Consider the following 23,784-nt stretch of genomic DNA (forward strand, 5'->3'; position numbering starts at 1 on the left):
TCCTAAATGTCACATACTGAAAGCTGGAAAGTAAATTGTTTTTCCTGTCACTAGGTATGCAAGGACGCATCTGAAAAGCACTTATTTGGGGAATAATGCATGCTCTTTTGCAGCTGCTGGACTATAAAAAAGAAAGAAAGAAAGTCAGAATAGTTTTTCTCAGTTGTGGCCTAGTAACCCTGACCTCACTTCCAAACTCCCAACACCCTCATTTTAGCTATATGTTGCAGTCTACCTGACTTCATAATATCAGAAATAACACCTGGATGTAATTCAGATATTAAACACTGTATGTGTGATGCTAGTTAACAGACAACTGAAGCAGGAGTTGCTCCCTCTCCATTCGGCATTCAGTTTTGCAATGAGGAGGTGGGGGAGCAAAATAAATTTAATACTCTCTCTTTTCTCTATCACTGCAAAATCCTTGAAAGGAAGCCACCTGCTTATTAGGGGTATGATTGTCAAAGAAGATAAACAAATTACTGTCATTATCTGAAACTGTTCCTCATCCCCTCCCTTCACACTTTTTTTAGCTCTCCACCTGTCTTCAAAGTAGCACACATATTAAGAATGACACTTCTGCTCACTGAAGAAAAATTATTTTGGTTCTCGGGAATGGAGTTGGCTGCTAGCACTTCATACAGATTTTTGCTGGCAGTGTATCAAGGTTCCCCCATTGTACTTCCTCTTCCAAGGAGGATTCAAAGTAAGGATGGACATGCTATGTATTAACTAAGGGCAGGTAGGGCAAATATGCAGGCTTTCAAGTTTCGCAGAGCTCTTCTTCAGGTGTAAAATGCTTGAAAGCTCACATGCTCCTCCCTGTTTGTAGGGGTGCTAAACCATGGTTTAGTGTGAGCTGCACCAACGGGAATGGATTGCAGAGCGCTTCAGACTTGTGCACTCCTTGTGGCCTTATCCTCCTGTGGCATGGTAGCAAAGAAGAGTCCAGAACCTCTCACTGCTGATTTTGGTTAACCATGGCTTCCCATGTCATCCAGTCTGAAACATTAACTATGGTTAGTTTAAAACCATCCTATTTCAGTCTCTGGTTTCTGAAGCTGGTTTGTTTGAATTAACCATAGGTAATGTTAAATACAGTTCCAAGTCTGGATGGCACAGCAAATGGCAATTAATCAAAAGCAGAAGTGCTGGCTGGGGTTGATGGGAGTTGGAGTTCAACAACATCTGGAAGGGACCCATGTTGGCCTTAGAATTGTTGTTATTTTAAGCACATGTATTCAGAGTTTTAAATACAGAAACCCACATTTAACACAAACTTATCTGCTCTGAAGAGCTCAATTTACACCTAACAACCAACCCATGGTTTTCTTTTCATGAATGTGCCTCCAGCTCAAATATTTTCTCCTTTTCTCTGATTTAACCCATTCCCTTCCCTGGTTTGAACAAACCATAATTATCATTAGACTGAAATCAGGCAACTCATGGTTTGCCACCCAAACAATTAAGTTTACGGATTTGTTTTGGAAACAAACTACAATTTGTACAGACCATGGTTTATTTCAATTGAGCATAATAAATTATATATTGCCTGACCCAGGGAGGGAATTAAAGTATTCAAGGGGAAGTGCAAAAGAAAGGAGGGAGCATGCAAAAATTGAGGGACACTCCTGAAGGCCACAGTCAGGGCCTACACAAGACATTTTGCTGCCTGAGCTGGAACAGCAAATGGTGATTCCCCACCTTCATCTAGCGAAGAAGCAAAGTACCCAAGGCTGACCATGTTAATTTGGTGTTTGAGGCAGAAAATTCCACAAAAGTCTCCCCTGAGGAGTAAAAAGTATCAAAACAATGAATTAACATCAATAAACATTGGCTGCCCTTCCACAACATCCAAAATCAGTTGCCTGAGGTGGAGGCTTACTCACTCTGTCTAATGGTAGGACCAGCACCTTCTTTCCCAGTCATGGTCCTCAAGGTTTTTCAGACAGTTTTAGGGGCTGAATCTAAGACCTTACATAAACAAACTATGTACTCTGCCATTCTCACTAGCAGACATGCTTTCTGCTACCCTGTGTCTTTGGTGAGTTGGCTGAAACCTGTACAAGCAGCCAAATAAAATATTTATCTGGTATTTCTGCCAAAACCCACAATTGATCTCCCAGCATAATTCACCCAAATAGTATGTGGTTCCTGCCACTTTATTTTTTCCAGTAGATAGTGCCAGGACTCTTGAGTGCTTGAGAGGGGGAGGGGGAGGAGGAGGAGGAGGAGAAGAAGAAGAAGAAGGGTAATCTCCAAATAAGGATCTCACAAAGAGGAAATCCAGGTCTCTATATTCTATTATTTAAAAAACCCACCCACTCCAAGGCGTTTTAACTAAAGAGTTTTTTCTCATCCAAATTATTAAAAATAGGACAAGAGCACATGAATTCTCATAATAATTGGGTCACCTGGGGTTTACCGGCTTAGTAGACAAAAGCTATAATTATTTAGCCACATCGAGTTTCACTGTCTGTGCTTCTTAATTGAGCTCAGCTCATTAACCAATTTTAGCTAACAACTGATTAATAAAAAGCCGTGGTAGGCTATAACAAATTATCTTCTTTCATGAGTTTTTCTCCCCCACCTCCATACCCCAATTCCTGTACAGATGATCCTGCATTTGAAAAGAAGGTTGAGGATCCTGCTAACTAAATATTATCAAAATGAAATATTCAGTGGTCCTCTTGTTCAATTATTCAAGGCAAGGATAACAATTTTGTTTATCATTAATCCTTTCTTCAGCTGAACAGATGCTTTTCTCTTTGTGTTTTATTGGCAGGCGCAAATTGACACTAACTGGCATGTTTTCATTATGATGCACAGAGATTTCGCCTCAAGACTCCCATGAATATTATATTACTTTCAGCAAAACAGGCCTTCGGAGCCATGAGAAGCCGAAAGCTACAGGTCTCAGAAGCACTTCAGAAAACCTTCAGCAGTAACCGACCACAGCAGCAGCCAGACGCCACACCTCGTTTCACAAGCATCTGATAGCAGCATGCCAAAATATGGTGAATTCAGTGGAGTGAGTCTTTTTCTCCTTTTATTTTTTCCTTCTTTCAAAAGACGGTAGGTCTTTCCAGGGGGCTTGTGCACAAACATTATATTCTCCACTCCCATGAGATACACTTTGATGTATTCTCACTTAACCTTGAATTCTAACTACTGCCAAGATGTAGGTCTGCATCCAGCCTGAGGTAAATGCTGGTACTGCCCCCTCATGCATCAGCCAAGTGGTAAAACAGTATGTACACTGAACCATCTTGCTAACATTCTGCTGTGGGCGCCATGTTTGGGGAGAGATGGGTGATGTGGTAACTTTCAGGTTCTAAAGATAAAAGGTAAAGGGACCCCTGACCATTAGGTCCAGTCATGACCGACTCTGGGGTTGCGGCACTCATCTCACTTTATTGGCCGAGGGAGCTGGTGTACAGCTTCTGGGTCATGTGGCCAGCATGACTAAACCACTTCTGGTGAACCAGAGCAGCACACGGAAATGCTGTTTACCTTCCCGCCGGAGCTGTACCTATTTATCTACTTGCACTTGGACGTGCTTTCGAACTGCTAGGTTGGCCGGAGCAGGGATTGAGCAACAGGAGCTCACCCCGTCGCGGGGATTTGAACTGCCGACCTTCTGATCGGCAAGTCCAAGGCTCTGTGTCTTAACCCACAGCGCCACCCGCGTCCCTCATTTAAAGATGACTTAAGCCAAATAAATAATGGCTACAAAAATTGAGCAAGTACTTGGAACTCATTAGGTTGACTGAAGCCTTAAGGAACAAGTCAAATAAAATAGTCCAGAAGTAATGGGATTGTCTAAATACCTACCTATCGAGTCAAGGTTCAACAACCAATGTTTGGTTGTGTTTAGAATAAACCTGTAAGTGGGAAAATGTCTCCTTATACCAAGATAAGGAATATATTGAAACACAGAGAAATGGTACTACTTATAGGAAATGAACCACTGTGAGGTCGACGGAAGTCAAAATCAAAAACCAAAAGTATAATAGAAAGAGATTCACCCCAGAATGGTCAGTATTCAGGTAGAGAAGTGACCGTCTGGTATGACTATTATAGTTACCTTGTATTACACTTACGTTTTTTACAGTTTGCATTTGTTCTGCTCTGTTCTGTTTTCTTTTTCTTTTCTTTTTTCTTTTTTTCTTTTTCTTTCTTTGTGCATTCAGTTGAAATGTTTGTATTCTTTGTTTCATTTGTATTTGCATAATAATTCAATTTTTAAAAAATGACTTAAGGTCTTGTCCTACATCAAAAGGCTCTCAGAGAAGTTCTCTGTGTCGCCACTTCCATCCACAGAGTGAAGCATTGTGGGGTAAGATGGCCCCACTCTAGAGAGCTGTAGGAATACTGCCATCATTTTGCTGCAGCAGCCAAAACTGTTTAACAGTTTGCCAATAAACTTTCAACAATATTTGCTACCACACTAATGTGACCATGCACCCACAGCTGAGTTTGGGGTCATCTCACCCCGATATTGCCTTTCTCTGAAAAAAGATGCTATGCTATAACGTACGTTCCTTTCTCAGAACAATGAATCGTGGGGTGAGATGGCTCTGCACCATTGGGGAAGAGCCACAGGATTGGGTGAGAAGGCAGCAAAAGGGCACCGTTTGGTATGACGGCATGTCTCAGTTGGAAAAATGTCTCCAGCCAGCTCAGGAGGCCAGAATGGACCCAACTGCCACCACAGCACTTTCTATGTGGTGCAGTCTGCATTAATGTGCTAACTACTACATCAGCATTAGATCCAGGCACAAAATCATAGCTAGTAGTTTTGTGGTAGTGTTTAGTGAAAATTGTAAGCAGAACCCCAGGTGTTCTAGCAGTGGAGTATTTATCATACACTCAAGCCATTGTACATGTTGAGTTTTCTGCTTTTGTCAGAAGGATGCTAACCAGTTGGGGGAAAGCATCCAATAAGCAAAAAGAGTAAGATCAGAACCGCTATCAAGCTTAAATTCCAGCCATTGGCTGAACATAGACAATATTGTTTGCAGAACAATAGAGAGACATCCCACCACCTACTAGATTATGGCTTTTACAACCAGAAAAATAAGGCTGCCGTTATCCACCCATCTTGAATAAACATATTCCAGGGATGTGGAAACATTCCAACACAGGAGGTGGGGGGGATTGGTCTATGTGCTTCCCATAGTTTTCTTACTAAAATGTAAAGGTAGAGCCAGTGGACACTTTCCAGACTGATCCAATGTAGAAAAAGAAAAAAGAACGTGAATTTTTCTCAAGTATTTTTTTTTTTAACATGGGGAACAGAGGGGAGCATGGAAGACTCAAGTGTATCATTACACATTGCCTTCATAAAGTGGCAATACTTTATAGGAAATTACAAATTAGCTTCTCACCTAAGGATAAGATGATATTTGAATTAACTATCATGCAAATGCAGGGCCTATCTATCAGAACCCACAGTGTTCCCACTTCCAGGAGAATGAAACAGTAATAAATATTGAACAAAGGAAGTTAATCTCGATCCAGTGCTCCTTAATAATTCATAAATATAAAATAAAAAGGCTAGGTCCTTTCATGCTTGTCCAATTTTTCTTACTATTTCTCATTATGTGTATTCTTGCAAAATTGGCTTGTGCTGAAAGTTGCAATCAGTCATGGCTGGGAGCTACCAAAGTTTACTTGGCAAGCAGGGTAGGGCGCCTAAGTTTATTCCCCTTTGGTGGACTGATGGGTCCTGCCTCAATCAGAAACAGACGCCGCATTCTATAGGGAAATGAAACTTCTTATTTGAAAGGATATAGGACTGCTTGCCCATGGGCAAGATTTGTTTCAAGCCTGCTCAGGTTTATTTCACTGAAAGATGAACACTGTGAGCTTGTAATTATTCAGGTTGTCCAACCATCTCAAGTAGTGATGGCCACCAACCTGGGTGGCTTTAAAAGAGGGTTAGGCAACTTCATGAAAGATAGAGCTATGTATGGTTACCAACCACCATGGCTATGTTCTACCTCCACTGTTGGAGACAATATGCTTCTGAGTACCAGCTGCTACAGGGAAGAGTGTTGTTGTGCTCAGGTTCTGCTTTTGGACTTCCCACAGGTTGGCCACTGCGAGAACAGGATGCTGGGGGAGATGGGCTACTGGCATGTTCCAGCAGGCTCTTCTTATGTTCCTATGCTCTTAACACTATAACCTTCTGATACACTCAGCCTGTAGATTCATCTGCCACAATACCAGTATTGTCAAGATGCTGCCAGGAAAGTATAAAGACAATGAAAAGTTCCTTACAGTCTTTTTTTATTTCAATCTTTACAGAGAGATGCTATAGAACCCAGCCTCTTGGATAATGGTGTTGTCCTGAGTTAATCTCCATCCCCCCAGTCTCTCCCACTTCTTCATTCGTTATTCTCATCATCTCCTCTACAGGTGCTGCTCTGTGCCCTCTGTGTTTGAGCTCTTTTCTCTCCTACTTTTAAGGCTTTGCTCTCCTACTTTTAAGGCTTGCTGGGTTCTGGGAGATGCTTTCTAATGACAATGTGTCAGCCAGCTGCTGCTCTGGCTCTCCCATGATTTCACAACTTTCCCCCTCATCTGCCTCCCTCAAACCCCTCTTGTAAATCTATACTGTATTTTTCCTCCCTAGAAGGGCCAGGATGGGAAGGCGTTCTCCACCATTCCTCCTCTGCCCAGTCCCTGACACGTATTCATCCACCAATCCAGGCCTTTTGCACACTTCACTCAAACAGCCAGCTATCCTTCCCATATTGGGGCACTCACAACCAAGCTACCCAAGTACCCTACCTATGCAGAGCTAAGTATAGGTGGAACAGATGGACAGAGCAGACAAAAAGGCTACAAGGTCCACACAAACTGGATCTTAATATAATGCATATGCATTTATTACAAACAGCTTTATCCCATTTTCTGGGATGCTGATGCAGCTATTGACTCCAGATTACATTTCGGCCGTTTTCACCCAACTGCACTATGTCCATCTTCTGTCAACATACACTTACATGTCATGTGAACTTAGAGCACTGTATCCAAGTGCAAAATTTTATTATATGTACTAAAGAGCACTTAACACCCCATCAGCTACCATTTGAGGCTTAAAAATAACTCGGCATTTCAGCTAAAGCGTTCATCTTTTGGGGAAGGGGAGAGAACATGAGGATCCAAAGGCTGCCCACATCACCAATGGCATTAATTATGGCAGAATGGTGATGCCCTCACTCAGGCAATGCCAAGTAAAGGAGCCTGAATGGGGCATATCTGCACCAAAGGTGGCATTAACCTGCCATGTCAGTCATGTATAGCAATACTAACTGCACTGTTTCAAGGATGGCTGCGTCAAGGTCGTTCTTGCATCAAACTGAGCCTTGTTATCTGAATGTCGGAACAAAAACCCTTTTTCAATCTTTACAGCATTTCATAACACTGTACAGTATGAGTCATCAGGGTCATCTGTAGCCTAGAGAAGCACCTTGGCATTGCTCCTCTTCAATACCAGAGCACAGACTAGCACCATTACATTTGAGTGAATCTTTGTGCCATACACACACAAGTACCAGGTGAAATAACATTGCCTCTTCTGTCTTCATTTCCTCCCCACCCCTCCAAATAAAATGTGATCACAAGCTAAATTCCAGGGATGCATAATAATTGGCATTCTCCCTCCCCCTTCAAATACTCAAGGATGTTAGGCTGGAAATGGAAACAATATAAATAGCCCAGGCTTGATGTACAATAGCAATTCAGATGCTTTCTTAGATAGGGAATTGTTCAAGATGCCAGCTGTGCTATTTGCTCAAGCGCTGGATGTATCACCTAGAATTTGCAATATGGTATCCCCTTTGGATTTACTTCAATCCCATAGCTCCCTTTGTGTCTTGCTAACTTGGGGGCTGGCCATAAATGAGCTGCCCACCGCTGGCTCCAAAGTGCAATAATATATTAGCAAGTCAAACACAGAGGGGCTCGTGCTGAGAGTTGTATGTGACAATGAAAGGAGACCCTCTGGCTGGTGCTTAGATGGCTTGGGGATTACATGCTGAGAAACATGTGCGAAAGGAAAACATTCAAGTCCTCCTGAAGTTTGCAAGAAGTGGGGGTGTTATCATTTCAGGAGGTAGTCAGCATCTGGCAGAGTGGGCTTTTTTAAAAATAGCTCTTTCCCTTTTGTTTCAGGCAGAGGGAAGGGAGACTATAATTAAACTGTGGTGGAAGCCATCTCAATTGCCTTACATCAACCTGCTTTGATTCACTGAGGCCTGGCAATGTGCAGACTCTTGGCTGGTTTTTTGAACAAAAAAGTAAACAAAACTGAGGAACGCTTAGCTACTCCAGCTGATTCTCACTATATTAACACAGAGAAAAGGCAGAGGACACAATCAGATATTGATAAGGAGAGAGACAAGTAAGTGAACAATGGGGTGGACATGCACAATTTAAAAAAAAAGGTCTATTTTTTACAGCACAGTTCTGTGCACCTCTACTCAGAAGTCCCACTGTAATGTAAATGGGATTGATTCCCTGGTAAGTGGGTATAGTATTGCATGCACATACAGTAGTACCTTGGTTCCCAAACTTAATCAGTCCCGGAAGTCTGTTCCAAAACCAAAGTGTTCTAAAACCAAGGCATGCTTTCCCATAGAAAGTAATGCAAAATGGATTAATCCATTCCAGGCTTTTAAAAACAACCCCTAAAACAGCAATTTAACATGAATTTTACTATCTAACGAGACCACTGATCCATAAAATAAAAGGAATAATCAATGTACTGTACTATAAAATAAATAGGACACTATTGTAGATGATAAAATTTTAAAAAAAAATTCTTACATGCACTGATGATAGTCATTGTTTGGATGGGGGGCTTTTATCAATTTCTGCAGTCACACAATCAATCAGTCAGTAGCTGAACTGGGTACCACACAGTCACAAAAACAAAGTCACAAGCCACAGTCACAAAGTCCCACAAAATGAAGAACAAGTCACAGTCAAAAAAACGAAAAAGCCACACAAACAAAAACACAAAAAATAGCAAAAACAAAAGCTCCAAATATCACCTCTGTGTTGAGTGGGTGCTTGGGTCTCAACAGCCGACAGACTCAACAGAAAGCCTCTGATTAGCAGCGTGGGACTCAATTTATAAATGGAACACACTCAACAGGAAGCGGAACATGTTCTGCTTCCAAGGCAAAGTTCACAAACCGGAACACCTACTTCTGGGTTTGCAGCGTTCTATTTCCAAGTTGTTCATAAACTAAGTTGTTCTAAAACCAAGGTACCACTGTATTTGCATTGTTGAGAATCTCAGGAGTTAGTCATCTCCTTTTATATTCTTGCAAATTTCAGTAGTTTCAACCATGATCAATTTGGGCCTAAGCTATGGTGGCCTTGTGTTGTACTTTACAGAGAATCCTTCTTTAAATGAATTCCTCTGTCTGAAGGGAGAGCAGGGGTCTTGAAGTAGCCCATCAACATTAGCATCTAGGCAAGAGGTTGAGCAGACGCAAAGGTCACCTGGCCACAGTCTTCCCTACAGTGTTGAAAAGTATTGCACTTCTGCGCAAATTGTGTTGTATTCTACTCAGAGCACACCCACTGAGATGAAGGAATGACTTCCTTAGGTCTATTAATTTCAATGTGTCTACTTTGAGTAAGTTACATAAACCCATGGTTTTAGAATTGGCATCTACACATGTAAGTTAAGAGATGCTAATATTATGCAGAACTGGATATATAAGGCAAAACACACAGGTACCATTCTGCTCATTCATTATGTTAGAAACTAGCTTGTTCCTCTCTTTCAGTGTGCTTTTTTGGTAAATGAATAGAATCAGGCTAGTGGTTGACATTTAAGAAAGCAGATTAGAAATTTGGCAAAAGCTATGGAGATGCATCCATTGTCCACAGAACAAACTTCTTGGTTCAGTTTTAAAGCCTTTTATTTCCCCCTAGTGGGATAATGATTGCTGCCTAATAGTAAACAATTCAAGTAGACATGATTTTAGTTCAGCTATGATTGGCAAAAAGTGCCCATAAACAAAAGGTAGCAACAGAGTTCATGACAGGAATTTGTTTTGTATTTTTAAAATATCATTTCATCCCTCCTGAGTTTGTAAGCATTAAAAGAAAAGCCTACTCTACTATTGCAAATACCCATAAAACCAATAATTATTATATCCATTCTGCGGGGGGCAATGCTGTGGCCAATAAAATGCGGGTTACACAAGTCCTGCACAGAAACCCAGGTGTTGAATACAGTGGTACCTCGAGTTAAGTACTTAATTCGTTCCGGAGGTCCGTTCTTCACCTGAAACTGTTCTTAACCTGAAGCACCACTTTAGCTAATGGGGCCTCCAGCTGCCGCCACGCCGCTGGAGAACAATTTCTGTTCTCATCCTGAAGCAAAGTTCTTAACCTGAGGTAATATTTCTGGGTTAGCGGAGTCTGTAACCTGAAGCGTATGTAACCCGAAGTACCACTGTATAACTTCACTGGAGTGCAATTAATTAAAAGCTAGAGGAGATGAAGGAAGCCTGAGGATAAACTGGGGACTCACCTGTAGGCAGAAAAACTTTCTGTGTTGCCAGGTCCATCCACAGATGAAGTCTACATACTGAGAAACAATGGAGGGATACTGTAGACCTGGAATATTAATTTCTCAAATGCTACATCTACTCAGGCCCACCTCCAGACTGTCACCAGATCTACCAGAAATGGTAGCTCTGTTCTCTACTGCTATGAATGTATGCATGGTGTATGTTTATTTGGAGTATTTACTCTTTCCCCCTCTTGGAAAAATTCCTGCAGACACCCAAGATATGGCATGCCAGTATTAGCATGTGTTGGAAGCAAGTGGGACCAGCACTCACCAGATCAGTCAACATGCTGATAATCGCTTCTTGGTATAAAAATGGAAATGCAGTTTGGCCTTTTGTTGCCATTCTCAAGTGCTACACAAACAGGCACTCCTGTAAAAAGAAGTAGAATCCTGGGGGGAAAGGATACAAGAACAGTTTGGAGTGCTAGATGACATGCCTTCTAGTGGAAGATTCATCTACTGTTTTGCTATAGAAAATGATTTCATCTTGACTGTACTAAATAAATGAGCCTCGCTATCAATACTTTCTCCACGGTGTCACAGAGAGCACAACAAGAATCAATAATTTAATATAAAGCACTCTTAAAGAAGGAGGAGCCGATTGACATGTGATACAGAATCATTATATGGCTTTTATTGGACAGAACCATATTAGATTACAGGTGGGGGAATGGATGACTGAATGCTCCCCCATGGAGGAGGGGACAACCCGAACCCCTCTTACTGAACATAGTAAACTAGCCAAGGACAGAAAAGACAACTGAAAAATCCCTTTCTCTGATATGCTAGTTTTTCTGTGTACCTGCTAGGTTTTCCAGGGTGGAAGGTAGCATTCAAACATACAATCCCTCAGCCGATGCTGGAATTTAAATAAAGGCAGACCCAACACTATAGTGGCACTGTAAAGCTGAAGAGAAAAAGACAGCTCACACTTTGGTTATTCACTCTTGCCTGTGTGGAGACCCACACAAAACCGAATTTAGTGTGCACACACACAAGAATGTGTAAAGCAGAGGATTTTCTAAAACAGAGCCCTAAATCCTTCACTGAGTAAAATATCCTAACTGAGTCTAGGAAGATTTAAAAGAATGAAATAAGTGTCATAAAAAGGTGTTTTCTTTATAGGACCTTGGAGGGAGGCACTCAATTTGGCTTCAAATCAAATCAGATGGAATAAATTGCTATACCATACCTCAGACATACTTCATCCAAAATCTCCCTTTCAATTGGAAATCTCTCCCAGGATATTGCTTTATTATCAAAGTAATTTCCTCGATAGACTAAAAATAATAAGGTTCCTCTTTGTCAAGTTTCGGAAGGTTATGATTAAAGTTGTCAAGGGCCTAACAGGGACTCGGCAGTGTAGGGAGGCACAAAGAAGGTTCTGGAAATTATTTGAAGCCCCTCCCTTTCCCACATAACTCTGGATCATAAGCAAATGAACTGTGGCACATGCTGTAAAGAAAAAGCCATAAAACATTGAGTTGCAATCAGAAGAACTGTGACTTGAGTACTGTGTTTAAAACAATCCCTTAATAAAAAGATACAGAGCAAGAAAGCTAATTACAAATTGTAACCCTAAACCAGGGGATTTGGCCTAAACTCATTTCAGGTCAACTCATGAGCTTGATCAAAAGTTGCTTAACTGGTTTACAGGCCACTGTTCAACTACAGTAGCTTTTTTCTAGAGCCTCTGCATTTTTATACAGGTTCAGAGAGAACCTCTGGCCAGGTGTCCTGAGCTGAATCTTGCCCACACCTTGTGGGCTTTCCTCCCCACCCATCACCCCACTTGCTTGCCACCTCAGGTGCTTACCAGACCACATATTCACCCCTCATGTTTACCTGCTGTCAGTGGCTGAGCCATTCTAATTTGTCCTGCAATGCTCTGGGAGTAATGCTGCATCACATCTCAAGTCAATTGCCAAGAGGTGAGTCAAATGACAGCACCAAATGGCTCTGATTAAGTTTCTGGAGGCAGCTACTGGCCCTGTATTTGTAAGTATTTAGAAAGGCCCTGGAGAACAAGAGGGCATGGGATTGCCTACGGGGTCGTTTTTGTCTAAGAATATCATTTTCATCTGTCTGAAATTTAGGCGAGTCCTTTGCTGGCACAGAAAACTAGTGCACCTCTGAAGAAGATATACCTTTGAACCGCATTGGGCATTTATCCCTCTACTTAATAAATTCTCCAACTGTCACCTGTTCGATGTGCTTTCTTGCCCTCTTCCTGAACCCAAACAAAGGGCAAGGTGGGATACCCCAGGAACAACATTCAATGGGCTTTCATCACATGCTTGCAAGGAATACACTTGTTAATTGCTCTAAAGGCTGATCAAGAAAATGTATGTGTACCTTGAAGGCGGGGGTCATAAAAATGAAACGTGCTTCCTATTTCAATCTGGGGGGGGCGGGGACTGGGCAAAAGTTTAAGAAATATAACTGCAATCATGTTCACAGGAACACAGAACCCTCCTATAATCTTAAGTGCCTTTAACTCGACAAAAGCACCATTTGTGAGCCTAATTCTATCCGAAATCAATGGCAGCCAAGCGAGTCTGACGACTTCACTCATGCTCAGCTGCTCCACTATTTCTCCTGGCTATAAAGGAACAGCCCAGATGTCACTGAAGATTCATCCATCTGCCCCCTCCGCCTCGATGAGTTCCAAAACCACTTGACAGAAGGGTGAAGAGGCTTCTCTGCAAACATCATACAATATCTGAAAACCAAAGGCCCCTGCAAATCTGGGCGGTGAAGTGCAAAGCCCTTGCTCCGCTTGTGTAGCCTGATTCCAACTACTTTATAAGAGAATGAGACACCGAGGGCAGCTGTGGTATCTCCTTTGTTGAAAGATTTCAAGAGGAAACTGGAAATGTCTCACAGGCTCTGCCTTATGTCTGAGAAACCTTAGGGCAGTGGGTTGGAGATGAACCACTAAGCCTCTTCCAATGTTATAGCTTGATGACAGTGGTCAGCAACTAGCGGTTCCTGGCCAACAAAACTTGGCCCTTTCAATGTTGCTGCTTGCCCCATTCACTGCAAGCCCAAAGAAGCACAGAAAGGGAAGCAAGATACATGGATGTGGAGTGGGGGGGGAGCACATCTTGCCTTGCTCTTGCACAAGGAAAATGGAGAACGTAAGACACTTGAGACCATGCATGTAAACAATTCCTTTCTCTTCCTGTTGAGGAAAGAGCTACAAGTGAGCTGGGGTGACTAGCTGGTCACCAGAAAGGGTGGCACTTCATCTGCCATGGGACTGGATCCAGGAAAAAGACCACAGAGAAAGGAGCTGGACAAAGCTGGCTTTCCCATCCCATTTCCAGAAGCTCACAGAAAGTGCCTTCATCTGATCTGGGGGGATCCCCTCTTCCCTCCTCTGCCCTCATTCCTCAGCTCATGCAGATGGTCTGACCCGTGGGAGAGGCTTTTGGAGAGGGTTCCTTGGACAAGGAGAGGATGGGGAAATCAGCTTCTACCAACCCCCTTCCATAGGCATTTCTCTGAATCCAGCCCATTATTCCTCAAAGGAGGGGAAACATTGCTTGCTGGTGTTCTCTGGCTTTAGCTTATGGCAGGGGGACCTGTGAAGGAGAGTGCAAGGATATAAGACCATCCGCTACAAAGGGCCTCAATTTTCCACAAATAAACTCAGCCATCCATCAACCAACTTTCCATCTTGCTTTGTGTTTGTTTTTAGACATGCTTTTGAAGTGGAATGGATACCGTTTCAAGACCTGACGCCATTGTTTTTCCTTTACTAAAGGATACATCGAATTAACATGTACTTAAATATACTTATTGTTGGCCCTATCAAATCAGTTAAAGCGACTGGGGTATAAAAAGTTATATGAATGCAGGCAAGCGAAGAGGGAATAATTGCAATTGTGAGAGTACAAACTGTGTCCTGGGGTGTTGTTTGGGGTTTTTTGTTGGTGGCAGGGTTGTTTGCTGTGGGTATTTTGTACCTTTACTTTAGATTTTGTTGTGATTTACGTAGAAATTGTTCAGTTTGGTTTTGTATTTCTTAATGTTTTATTTATTCTTTTTGTTATGTTGTAGTTATGTCTTTTTTCATGTTGGAAGCTGTCTTGAGCATGGCTTGAACTGTGGAAAGACGGAACACAAATAAAATTATGTATGTGTGTACATACATATAGGTACAGGCACATACACTCCATTTGAAAATCCTCACCCAATTTTGAGTTGGGCCTAGATTTCTTCAGATTTAGAGCTAACACAAAATAGGATTCATCTTTGCCCCTGACACAAGCCAGTCTCCTTTGCCACTAACTAGCCCTCCCCTTCCCAACAACAAAAATACCTTTTATCTCGGAGGAGGAGGTAACCAACAAAGGGGCCGGCTCACTAGACAGTAGAGGCTTTTGCCAACCTTCAGATGCACCATCGATTGGGGAGGCGGGGACCAGGCCTCCTCAATATTCTGCAGCCAGACAGGCCCAGTCAGCCCTCCTGCAGCTGCAATGGGGTCCAGTGGGCCCCCCCCCCCAGGTTACAACAAGCCCCGCTGAGCCTTTCAGAGGGCGCAAAGGGCCCCATCAGGCCGCCTCACACTGTGTGATCTCATGCAGAACCTGGTGTGCCTGCCAACCTCTTAGTTAATTGGAAGGATGCCATTGGGCACGATTTGGGTTGTTGCCAGAGAGAGCTTTGTGTATTTTTTTATAAACTGCAGGTGTTGCTATTTTAATGTATCTTATTTTATGCTTATGTTTTAAACACATTGGATGCAATTCCTTTCTGGCTGCATCTGATGTGAGTCCAACAACATCTGGATGGCTACAGGTTCCCAAAGCCTGGACTAAAGTACCTAATAAAAACATTCCCATAAGTGTTCTTTCAATGGGCTTCATTCATGAATGTTCATCATTTGGTGACTTCAAGAAGGGTGGATTGCATGTGACAATAGACCATCACTGATTCAACACCCCAGAGAGAACTTATTGGTCACTTTAAATGCAATGCTTTCCTTTTTATAAAGTTTTTATTTGTGTGGTTTTTTCAGATTTTCTTTTTTTAAATTATAATGTTTACAAGAATGAAAATATTACACAATCAAATCAAATACTGTTAGTGGATTGTTATAGAAAAAAAGAAGCTATATATGCAACAGGGAGGGAAATGGAAATAAAAATGTCAAACAGGAATTTCCAGTTAAGTTCCCAGTATACAAAAAAACAGGTCTGTGAGTTCAGAAACTGTTCCTGTGTATCCTTTGGTAGATTTTATCAAAAGAGCCCCAGTTACTCTGCTACAGTTCAAGTTTTCACAGGGGTATGGGACTTTTAAGTTGTCCCATCTTTACTGGCTTCTGGTCTGGTTTTTTATTTTATTTTTTAGTGCAATTAAAAGTGCTTTAAACTGTGGATGGTGGATCAGTGGACTACTCCCAAATGCTGCTGGACTCCAGCTCCCATCAACCCCAACAAGCATGGTCAATTATCAAAGGTCATGGGCATTGCAGTCCTCTCTCGACATCTTGAAAGTTACAAGTTCCCCAACTCTGCCCTAAACAGTTGGAGGCCAGGATATCTGGAAAAAATATCTTCCCACATGAATCTGCCCACCCACTCTTTGTCCATGAAAGCAAATACTTTGTATGAGAGGTACAGCTGATGGGTGCATGGGGCAGGGCCTTCTGGGTTGTGGCACCCAGTCTGCAGTTGAGCTGCTATTATGAAGTCCCAGATTGTCCTTTGAAACTTTAACAAGGAGGCACCCTGTTTGGAATACCATCCTCTAGCCACCACATAAAGTTAGCAACCATTAGAAATAAAAGCCCTCTTAGCATTAGGGCTCAGAACTATCAGTGTGGTGTCCATTCGCAGTGAACATCCTAGGACTAGGCCAATAGTGTTTATAATCCTGCTCCAACACATATGTAAATGAAACACTTGAGTCCATTCACACATTCAGCTGCCAGTCATCAAGTGTGCAGAAGATGAGTGTTGAGAAATCAAGGCGATTTATATGCATGTGTGAAACAGGCTGGTGGTTCTATCATCCCTGCATTTTGACAAAATTTGACTTTTAAGCTACTCGTACATTATCCCCAAAGAGCGCATGCTGAAGGAAAACTGGTCCATTTCACTTCAACACTGCACTGGCAACACCAAAATCTTTAACAATGAGAGCAAGAACAAAAAGCAGCTAGAGGAGATTTGCTCGTCCCTGACTACGCCCCCATCCCATATGCAAAAGGAAATAGGAAAATGTTCACAATGCCTCTGGAGAATTCCCCATTAATTTCAATAGTCAGAATGTATCAAGTCCTGAAAACACAGCCTGGCTTGAAAACTTAATATTTAGTGTCACGCTTCTCCTCCCCCCCCCCCCTCCTGTGTTTTCTGCAAACTTTAACAGACACTCTTCTGCCACAAGCTGTCTTGCCATAGTGCATATTAGCACTCACCCATTGTCTAGGATCTCTCCCTCCCCTCACACACACACTCCTGACAATAGCATTCCAGCCAATACCATAATCCATAAACCAACCTAAATCCCAAGTATCGGTGCAGGTATTGTGAAACCATGCAGCACAGCCCCTGCCACTCCCAGCCATTGTCATTTTTTGCTTTGCTGGGATTTAAGCCATTCCTCACTGTGGTTACTAGGAATTAGCTAGGTAAGCAAAGCTGTTTGCCCTGGGGTTAGCTGAGCTGTGCACTCCTGAGATTTCCAGAACAAAACCAAAAGAAAAAAAGTAAAAAGGGGAGGGGGTTAAAGGAAAATGAGCCACCACCCCTTCATAATTTCGTACTGAAGCAGAGGTTGTTCATGCATGCAAGGCAGCGGAACGACCAGACTGTGGCCAGCTTTACGTGTGGCAAAATAGCACAATGGAACAAGGGTACTAGAGGTTGTTTTACCGCCAGAACAGCAACTTGATTTACAGGATGCATACGTATTTGTTTATCTGCAACTTTAAAGAGGCTGTCTTGAACTCTCTTAGAAATACCTGCCATTCGTGAATTCACTCTATGCCTTTTGAAAATGCAGCCAGAAGTGTGAATTTGGAAAAACGAAAACAAAAATAACACAGCAAGGAGATACTTGGTAGGTAAACAACAGGGAGGAAAGTGATACAGAAACAGTGTTTCAAAGGATCATAGGGCAAAATGCAAAGGATGGTTTCTTTTATGAAATGTAACAGATCCTTTGTGCAACTCCTTTGTGGGTGTTGCTGCTGCTGCTGCTGCTTTTAAAAAAATCAAACCCTACCTACTCACAAAAACATTCTCCCACCTCTTGTAGAAGTCTAAGATGAAATAATACCAATGAAATTTCAGCCATGTAAAGCAGGCTCTGTCTTTAAGGAGCTACGCCACATCCTAGCCATGCCTTCTCTCACACACCCCCGCCCTCTCCCTCTCTAGTCCACTAAATTCAAAACAGTAATAAAAAAGTGAGAGAAGTAGCACAAATTAAGCAGCTATTATCTCATCGCCTTCAGTAGACAGTTTTTATTCTCTCCCCAAATGTTGAATACGCATGTTGCAATAAAGCATCATTAGCGTTCCTACTTTGCGTTCTTGGCAAGCAAAAATCAATACAAATAGCTAAGCCTGGGCTGCTAAACTAAACCTTAAGGGCTGTGTCTCCTTAAAATCGCCCCCATTCCTGCCAGCTTCTAATTGTCAGCAGCAAAGAAGGGAGCAAGGTCGAGAGCCCCCGTCCCTCCCAACACACACACACACACACACACGGTGCTTCCAGCAGGCAGCAGCCTCCTCCCTTGAACCTAGCATTTTTTTAAAAGAAAGAAAAAGCCCCTGCAAAGACAACCAGCTGGGAGAAGATCAGTGCAAGAAGGAATTTGTCTTTTGAAAAGGAAAGGAAAAGATCGTCAGTGCTTTTCTCCCGGCTAATCTCATCCCTCAATTACATCATGGATAAGGCGGGGATTAAAAGGTGGATCCCTGCAGCCCTCAACAAAAAAAGAGGAGACTTGGAGGTTTTTTTTAAGAAAAGAAAACAGTCACGGTGTTATTTATAGAAGATGGTCCCCGTCGTAAGACTAACAGGCTTCCCGGGGTTTAAGAAGGCAAGGATTTTAGACCGCAAGGTTTCCAAAGTTGCACTGCCCTGTTGCATCCAGGCAGCAGCTAAAGCGGTTTCATGGTTCCATTTAATTGCACCAGCTGAACATTTTCTGAATGGTCACGTTTGTCATTCATCATCCTAGCGGGGATGACTGACAGCACTACACCCTCCTCCTCCTCCTCCTAGTAGTGTCCTGTGGACCCCGAAGTGACTCTTCATAAAGATGCCCCCAACTAGATTGGGGCAGCTTGATGCAAAAGGTCACAAGTTGCTCATCACCAAAGGATGCAGACCAAAGGATGTCCTCCCCACTCCTCACCAGGTTGGTGAAATCCCTGAGCCACTTCCCCCCCCCCCCTCCTTTGTGGGAGTGGGAAAGTTTCTTTCGCGGGTGTCCCTTCGCTCTACAAAACCGAGAGTTTGCTAGTTCCTTGTGTGAATGAGTGTGTGCTACAAACTCCCAGCCACGATCTATAGACAGCAGAAAACGGATTCTAGGAGCCAAGATTTGCTTTATGGCTTGATTCAATCAAGGGGTGGGGGAAGTAGGGCTGTGACAGGTTGTAAACCACACACACACGCCCCAGCCACGGTTGAGAAGCGCGGGGTCTTCGGTTCTCAAATGACCTCTTTGCTCCTGCGATTGTCTAGCTCGGTTATATACTGCGATCTGCCGGGGCGGACTCCCGCGTTAAGCGACACCTCGAAAGAGGCACGCGCGCGGAGCATCCGCGCTACTTCCGCGTCAAAAGCCATTGGCAAGGCATGCCCGCCCGGGTTCTCCTCTGCAATTCCCCCCGCCACAAACGCGCACACAAACGGCCAGCTCCGCGAATATCGGGTGGGGAAGCGCCCGTCGAGGAGGCGAGGCACAGGCGCAAGATGCGCCCCGTCTCCCAAGAGCGAGACGCTTGCGCACCTCCCGTTCGCGGGCGGAGCAAGGACCCTTCCTCGTCTCCGGCAGCCCGACCTGCCATCGGAGGCCACCCGCTTCCCGGGGCCGAGACAGGCTGCTCGACGGCCAAGGGTTTCGCTCTGCGCGCCACGGGGGCAGGAGGGAAGGCCGGGGGCTGCGAAGCCCCCCCGGAAGCCTGGCCGGCCAGCCAGCCCCACAAACTGCATTGCAACCTCTGGCTGACGAGTCAGGAAGAGCTGCCAGGCGCTTCCCAGACTCCACTGCCCGCTCGTCCCCCCGGAGTCCCCCTGCCTTCCTCCCGGAGAAGGTGCCTGGGCGAGGAAGAGCCCCGCGGGCGCGTCCCGAGAAGCCGCTGCTGCCGCCCCCAACGGAGCCCAAAAGTTTTCTCGCCCGCCGCCGCCGCCGTCGGGGCACTTTACCTTCCACGGCTGCGATCGCAGATGCCAAGCAGAACAGCACGACAAAATCCAATGGCATGGGCGCGCCAACCATGATGCGGGCGCACCCGCGGAGAAATAGCTCCTGGTCGGGCGACCGCGCTTAGTTCCCTTCCCGCTGCTCCGCGGGCTCCGCTTCAACCAGACGCGGAGATGCAGCGACCGATCTAGATCCGTACACACACAGAGAGAGAAAGAACGATCTCCACTCCGGATTATAGCCCCGTCGCCCGCGTGGGTCCGTGTGTGCGTGCGTGCATGCGTGTCTGTGTATATGTGTGTGTGTGTGAAGGTATGTGCGAGTGTCTGGGTGGGTGGGTGGGTGCGTGCGTGCGTGTGTGTGTGAGGTGTGCGTGAGAGAGCGAGGGAGTGTATATTTTAGTGTCACATTGCAAGCCGTAGTAAAGTGTACAGTGAGAACTGGATCAGCCACTGAGGCTGCAAGGAGGGAGGGGGGAGAGAGAGAGAGGCTTCCCTGCCTCCCCCCCCCCCGCACCCGCGCGTACCATCCACACTCTTCCCACCCCCGGCAGCTCCTGTCCAATCAAGGAACCCAACCTGCAAAAATCCCCCGGCCAATCAGCGACGAGCGCTGCCTTCCGCTGGTATTGTTAGTTTTAGAAAAACTTTTGCTAAGGGAAGAGAGCGAGGGACGAGGGAGAGAGAGAGAGAGAGAGAGCGCCGAAGGAAGGGGAAGAGCGGCCCCTAGTGACTGATCGGGAGCGCTGCGCTCCTGCGTCCACTGATGCAGCATTAATTCGGGGCGCTGCACGCAGAAGCAGCCCCCCCTGCCTTTAAGCTAACGAGAAGCCACCTATTTAAATATATTCAGCGGCGTTCGGCTTTTGTTTACAGCGCGCTTCTTCGCGGCCTCCTGTGCCTTTCTGAAATATTCCTCTTGTCCCTACGATCAACGGGAAATCGCAGGAGTGTATTCCACCTAACAGAACACATGAGCAACATGATGAAGGCAGAACTTGCCTGCTAACTAATATCCAGACAATCGGAAGGGTTTGCCTAATCCTAGTCTCCAGAGCCAGAGATTTCCTGAACCCGCTGCTGCTGTCGTTGACGAGTCTTGGCCCTGGACCATCTTAATCCCACTAATAACCCTTGGGATCCAAAGTCTCTTTTCTTTCTCTCTCTCGCTTTTTAATGATTTTAATTATTACATCTGGACTGGACACAAGGCACTTTGCCTTTGAGGATCACAAGATGACATCTCTGGCTTTTAACAAGCTATACAGTTTATAGGGATAGCTGTCGTTTGTTGATTTCATTTTTTAAAAAAAATTCTATAGAAATTACTTGTTGATTGATTGATTGCGGTATTTTAAAAAAAATTCTATAGAAATTACTTGTTGATTGATTGATCACAGGACAATTTACAGTAGAAATAGAAATAGACCCACTTTACGCTAAACAATAGTTTTTAAAATATGTGTATTCATTCAGTGGCGAATGGACATGAAGGACACAAATCATGAGGACTGGAGAAAAGCCCTGCTGTATGAACTAGTCCACCATCCTGTCTTCACAAGCAGGAACTGTATGCCAGCGCCCCTCCCCTGGTTTCCATCAAATGATATCTAGAAGGATACTATCTGATTGTGTTTCTTTAAAAATACATTTTAAAGCCTGCTTGTTGCAGGAAATGGTAACTGTGTTTTTTGGGAGAGAACATCACAAACGGTGCAACCACTGAGAAGGCTCAATGCATCATCATCATCATCATCATTATATCTGTTATGAACTGAGTTGAATAGGATCCAAAAGGCAGCAGTCTGATTGGTCCTAGAACAATAAGATTCAGAATGCAGCAGTCTGATTGGTCCACAGGAGCCACCCAATCCAGCTCCAGGTGGAAGGGAATCCGCAACCTGATTGGCCTACAGGAGAATCCCGGAATTAGCCAATCACATGGGGCCCATTGTGTAAATAATGTATATAAGGCAGACATTCTGGGGGAACTTCCATTCCTCCTCACCACTATGAGCTGAATATAGAGCATGAAATCCACTCTTGACTCCGAGTGTATTTCAGTATCATTTATACCCCGCCCATCTGGCTGGGTGCCCCCAATACAGCCACAAAACCAGTTTGATTGTTTGATATTCAAAATGTTGTTACCCATTTTTCTCCCAACAATTGATTTTCAGACTAAAGTGGCTGAAGCTCTGGGGACGACTCGTTGCTGAGCAAAAAGGCATGCTCAGGTGTTTGGACACAGGCAGGGGCAGAAGCACACCTGCAAACCATGCATCAGCATCACAACAGACACACAGGCTGCTCTCTGGAGATTTGCACTAGGAATGTGCAAGTATGCAGAGGGTTCCTAAGCATTTCTGGTTGGATGCAGCTAGAAACTTCAGCAGATTTCTAAGTGTGTTTAACCAAGCACACTTAGAAACACTCAGCAGACAATGCCATAGGTGCTGGCTCCCTGGGGCCCTGGGTGCCTGAGCACCCACAAAATTCCCCAAGAAGGGGGCGGGCACCCACAAATTTTGATGCCAGGGCCATGCACACTGCATGGCACCCACTACCCTGGGTACCCATGGTCGCAGGGCCAAGCTGGCACTCCTGCTTAGTGCAAAGGGCTAAAAGCACAACAGAGTGCACATGCCCCTTCCCCCAACCAGAGTTTGCAACCTTGCTTAACTCACTTTTTGCTTGCCTGGGTCAACAAAACTCCTGCCAGGCTAGGGATGGAAGGGAAACCTGCTCTACTCAGATTCCAAAGCAGACTGAGTAGCTACAGCACAGAGTTTTTGTTTTGTTGTTGTGGCACCTAGCTTGTGGAGTATTCTCCCACCTGAGTTTTCACCACCTCCTGAAAATTTATTTGTTCACTCGGGCCTCTGCAGATCACTAGTACTAGTGCCATTGAGGATTAATACTGCTTTTATTTGTTGAATGTTAATGAATTGTTTTTCTTGTTATGTTTTGGAATATTTAATGAAAAGACTGCCACTCTTTTCCGGTGGGATTCAATAACATGCCAACAAATTAAGTTTGAACGTTTAAAGTTGATTGGGAGGTCTTGCACAATGAACCTGCTTTCCCGAAAGATCAGACTTTTGCAGTAAGGAAAATGCACAGGATAGTGTGGTATAACACTTGCAGCACCATTAACCCCCCTGCAAGCAAATCAAAATGAATGCTTGTTAAATAGTCAATGTCCATCTAATCTCCCTAGAAACAAATCATGTTTAATGCTCAATAAACAGGTCATCTGGAAGTGTCATCCCTCCCGCCTCCGTCAAGGATCTTGGTTTGTTTCTCCCACCACACAAGATTCTAATTGCTGGCGCACTTTTCGGGTGGGTTGTGGCACAGGTTGTGCTTGAAGTGTTTTGTTACATTTTGACCACTTCAAGTCAGAGCTGCCCTGCATTCCAATGGCAGAAGTGAAATGTTCAGACATCACTTACTCTCGTCGACGCCACCATCGCCATTAATACAAAAAAGGTAATTCAATCCCAGACATAAACAGCCTGGCTCTAGGAGTGAGCAAACATGGAGAGCTATCTGAGTGGGTCCCCCCCCCTCTCTTTTCAGAGGGCAGCGTGACTGGAGATGGGAGATTGGGAGTGACAGATCACAGGCTGAGCCAAGCCTCCTTATTAATATGTGTGTTGTGTACCTTGATTCCCATGCCCCTCCTAAGAAAAGAAGGAAAAGGATGCCACTAAATCAGCTACTGCTGTACAGGGTGGTGATATTTTATGTCTTTACATGTGTTTTATGGTGATAGA

At 44.2% G+C, this 23,784-nt stretch overlaps 1 protein-coding gene across 7 annotated transcripts in view; it reads right to left on the minus strand.

Moving 5' to 3' along the window:
• Positions 1 to 23,784, minus strand: part of EPHB1 (EPH receptor B1) — a 337,865-nt gene that overhangs the window by 308,351 nt on the left and 5,730 nt on the right. For 4 of the 7 annotated variants that reach the window (XR_014565065.1, XM_083741793.1, XM_083741795.1 and 1 more), the window contains exon 1: positions 20,009 to 20,491. The exons of 1 other annotated variant lie outside the window; for it this stretch is intronic. Coding sequence is in view for 3 of the 6 variants with exons in the window: in XM_083741793.1 (XP_083597919.1) it covers positions 20,009 to 20,081 (73 nt within the window). In the remaining 3 variants the exon portion in view is untranslated. Of the gene's footprint in view, positions 1 to 20,008; positions 20,606 to 23,784 lie in introns of those variants that run through there. 2 more of the 7 variants (XR_014565064.1, XR_014565066.1) reach the window with 2 other exon arrangements.

Source organism: Podarcis gaigeae (assembly GCF_964106915.1).
Source record: "Podarcis gaigeae genome assembly, chromosome: 5".
NCBI lineage: Eukaryota > Metazoa > Chordata > Lepidosauria > Squamata > Lacertidae > Podarcis > Podarcis gaigeae.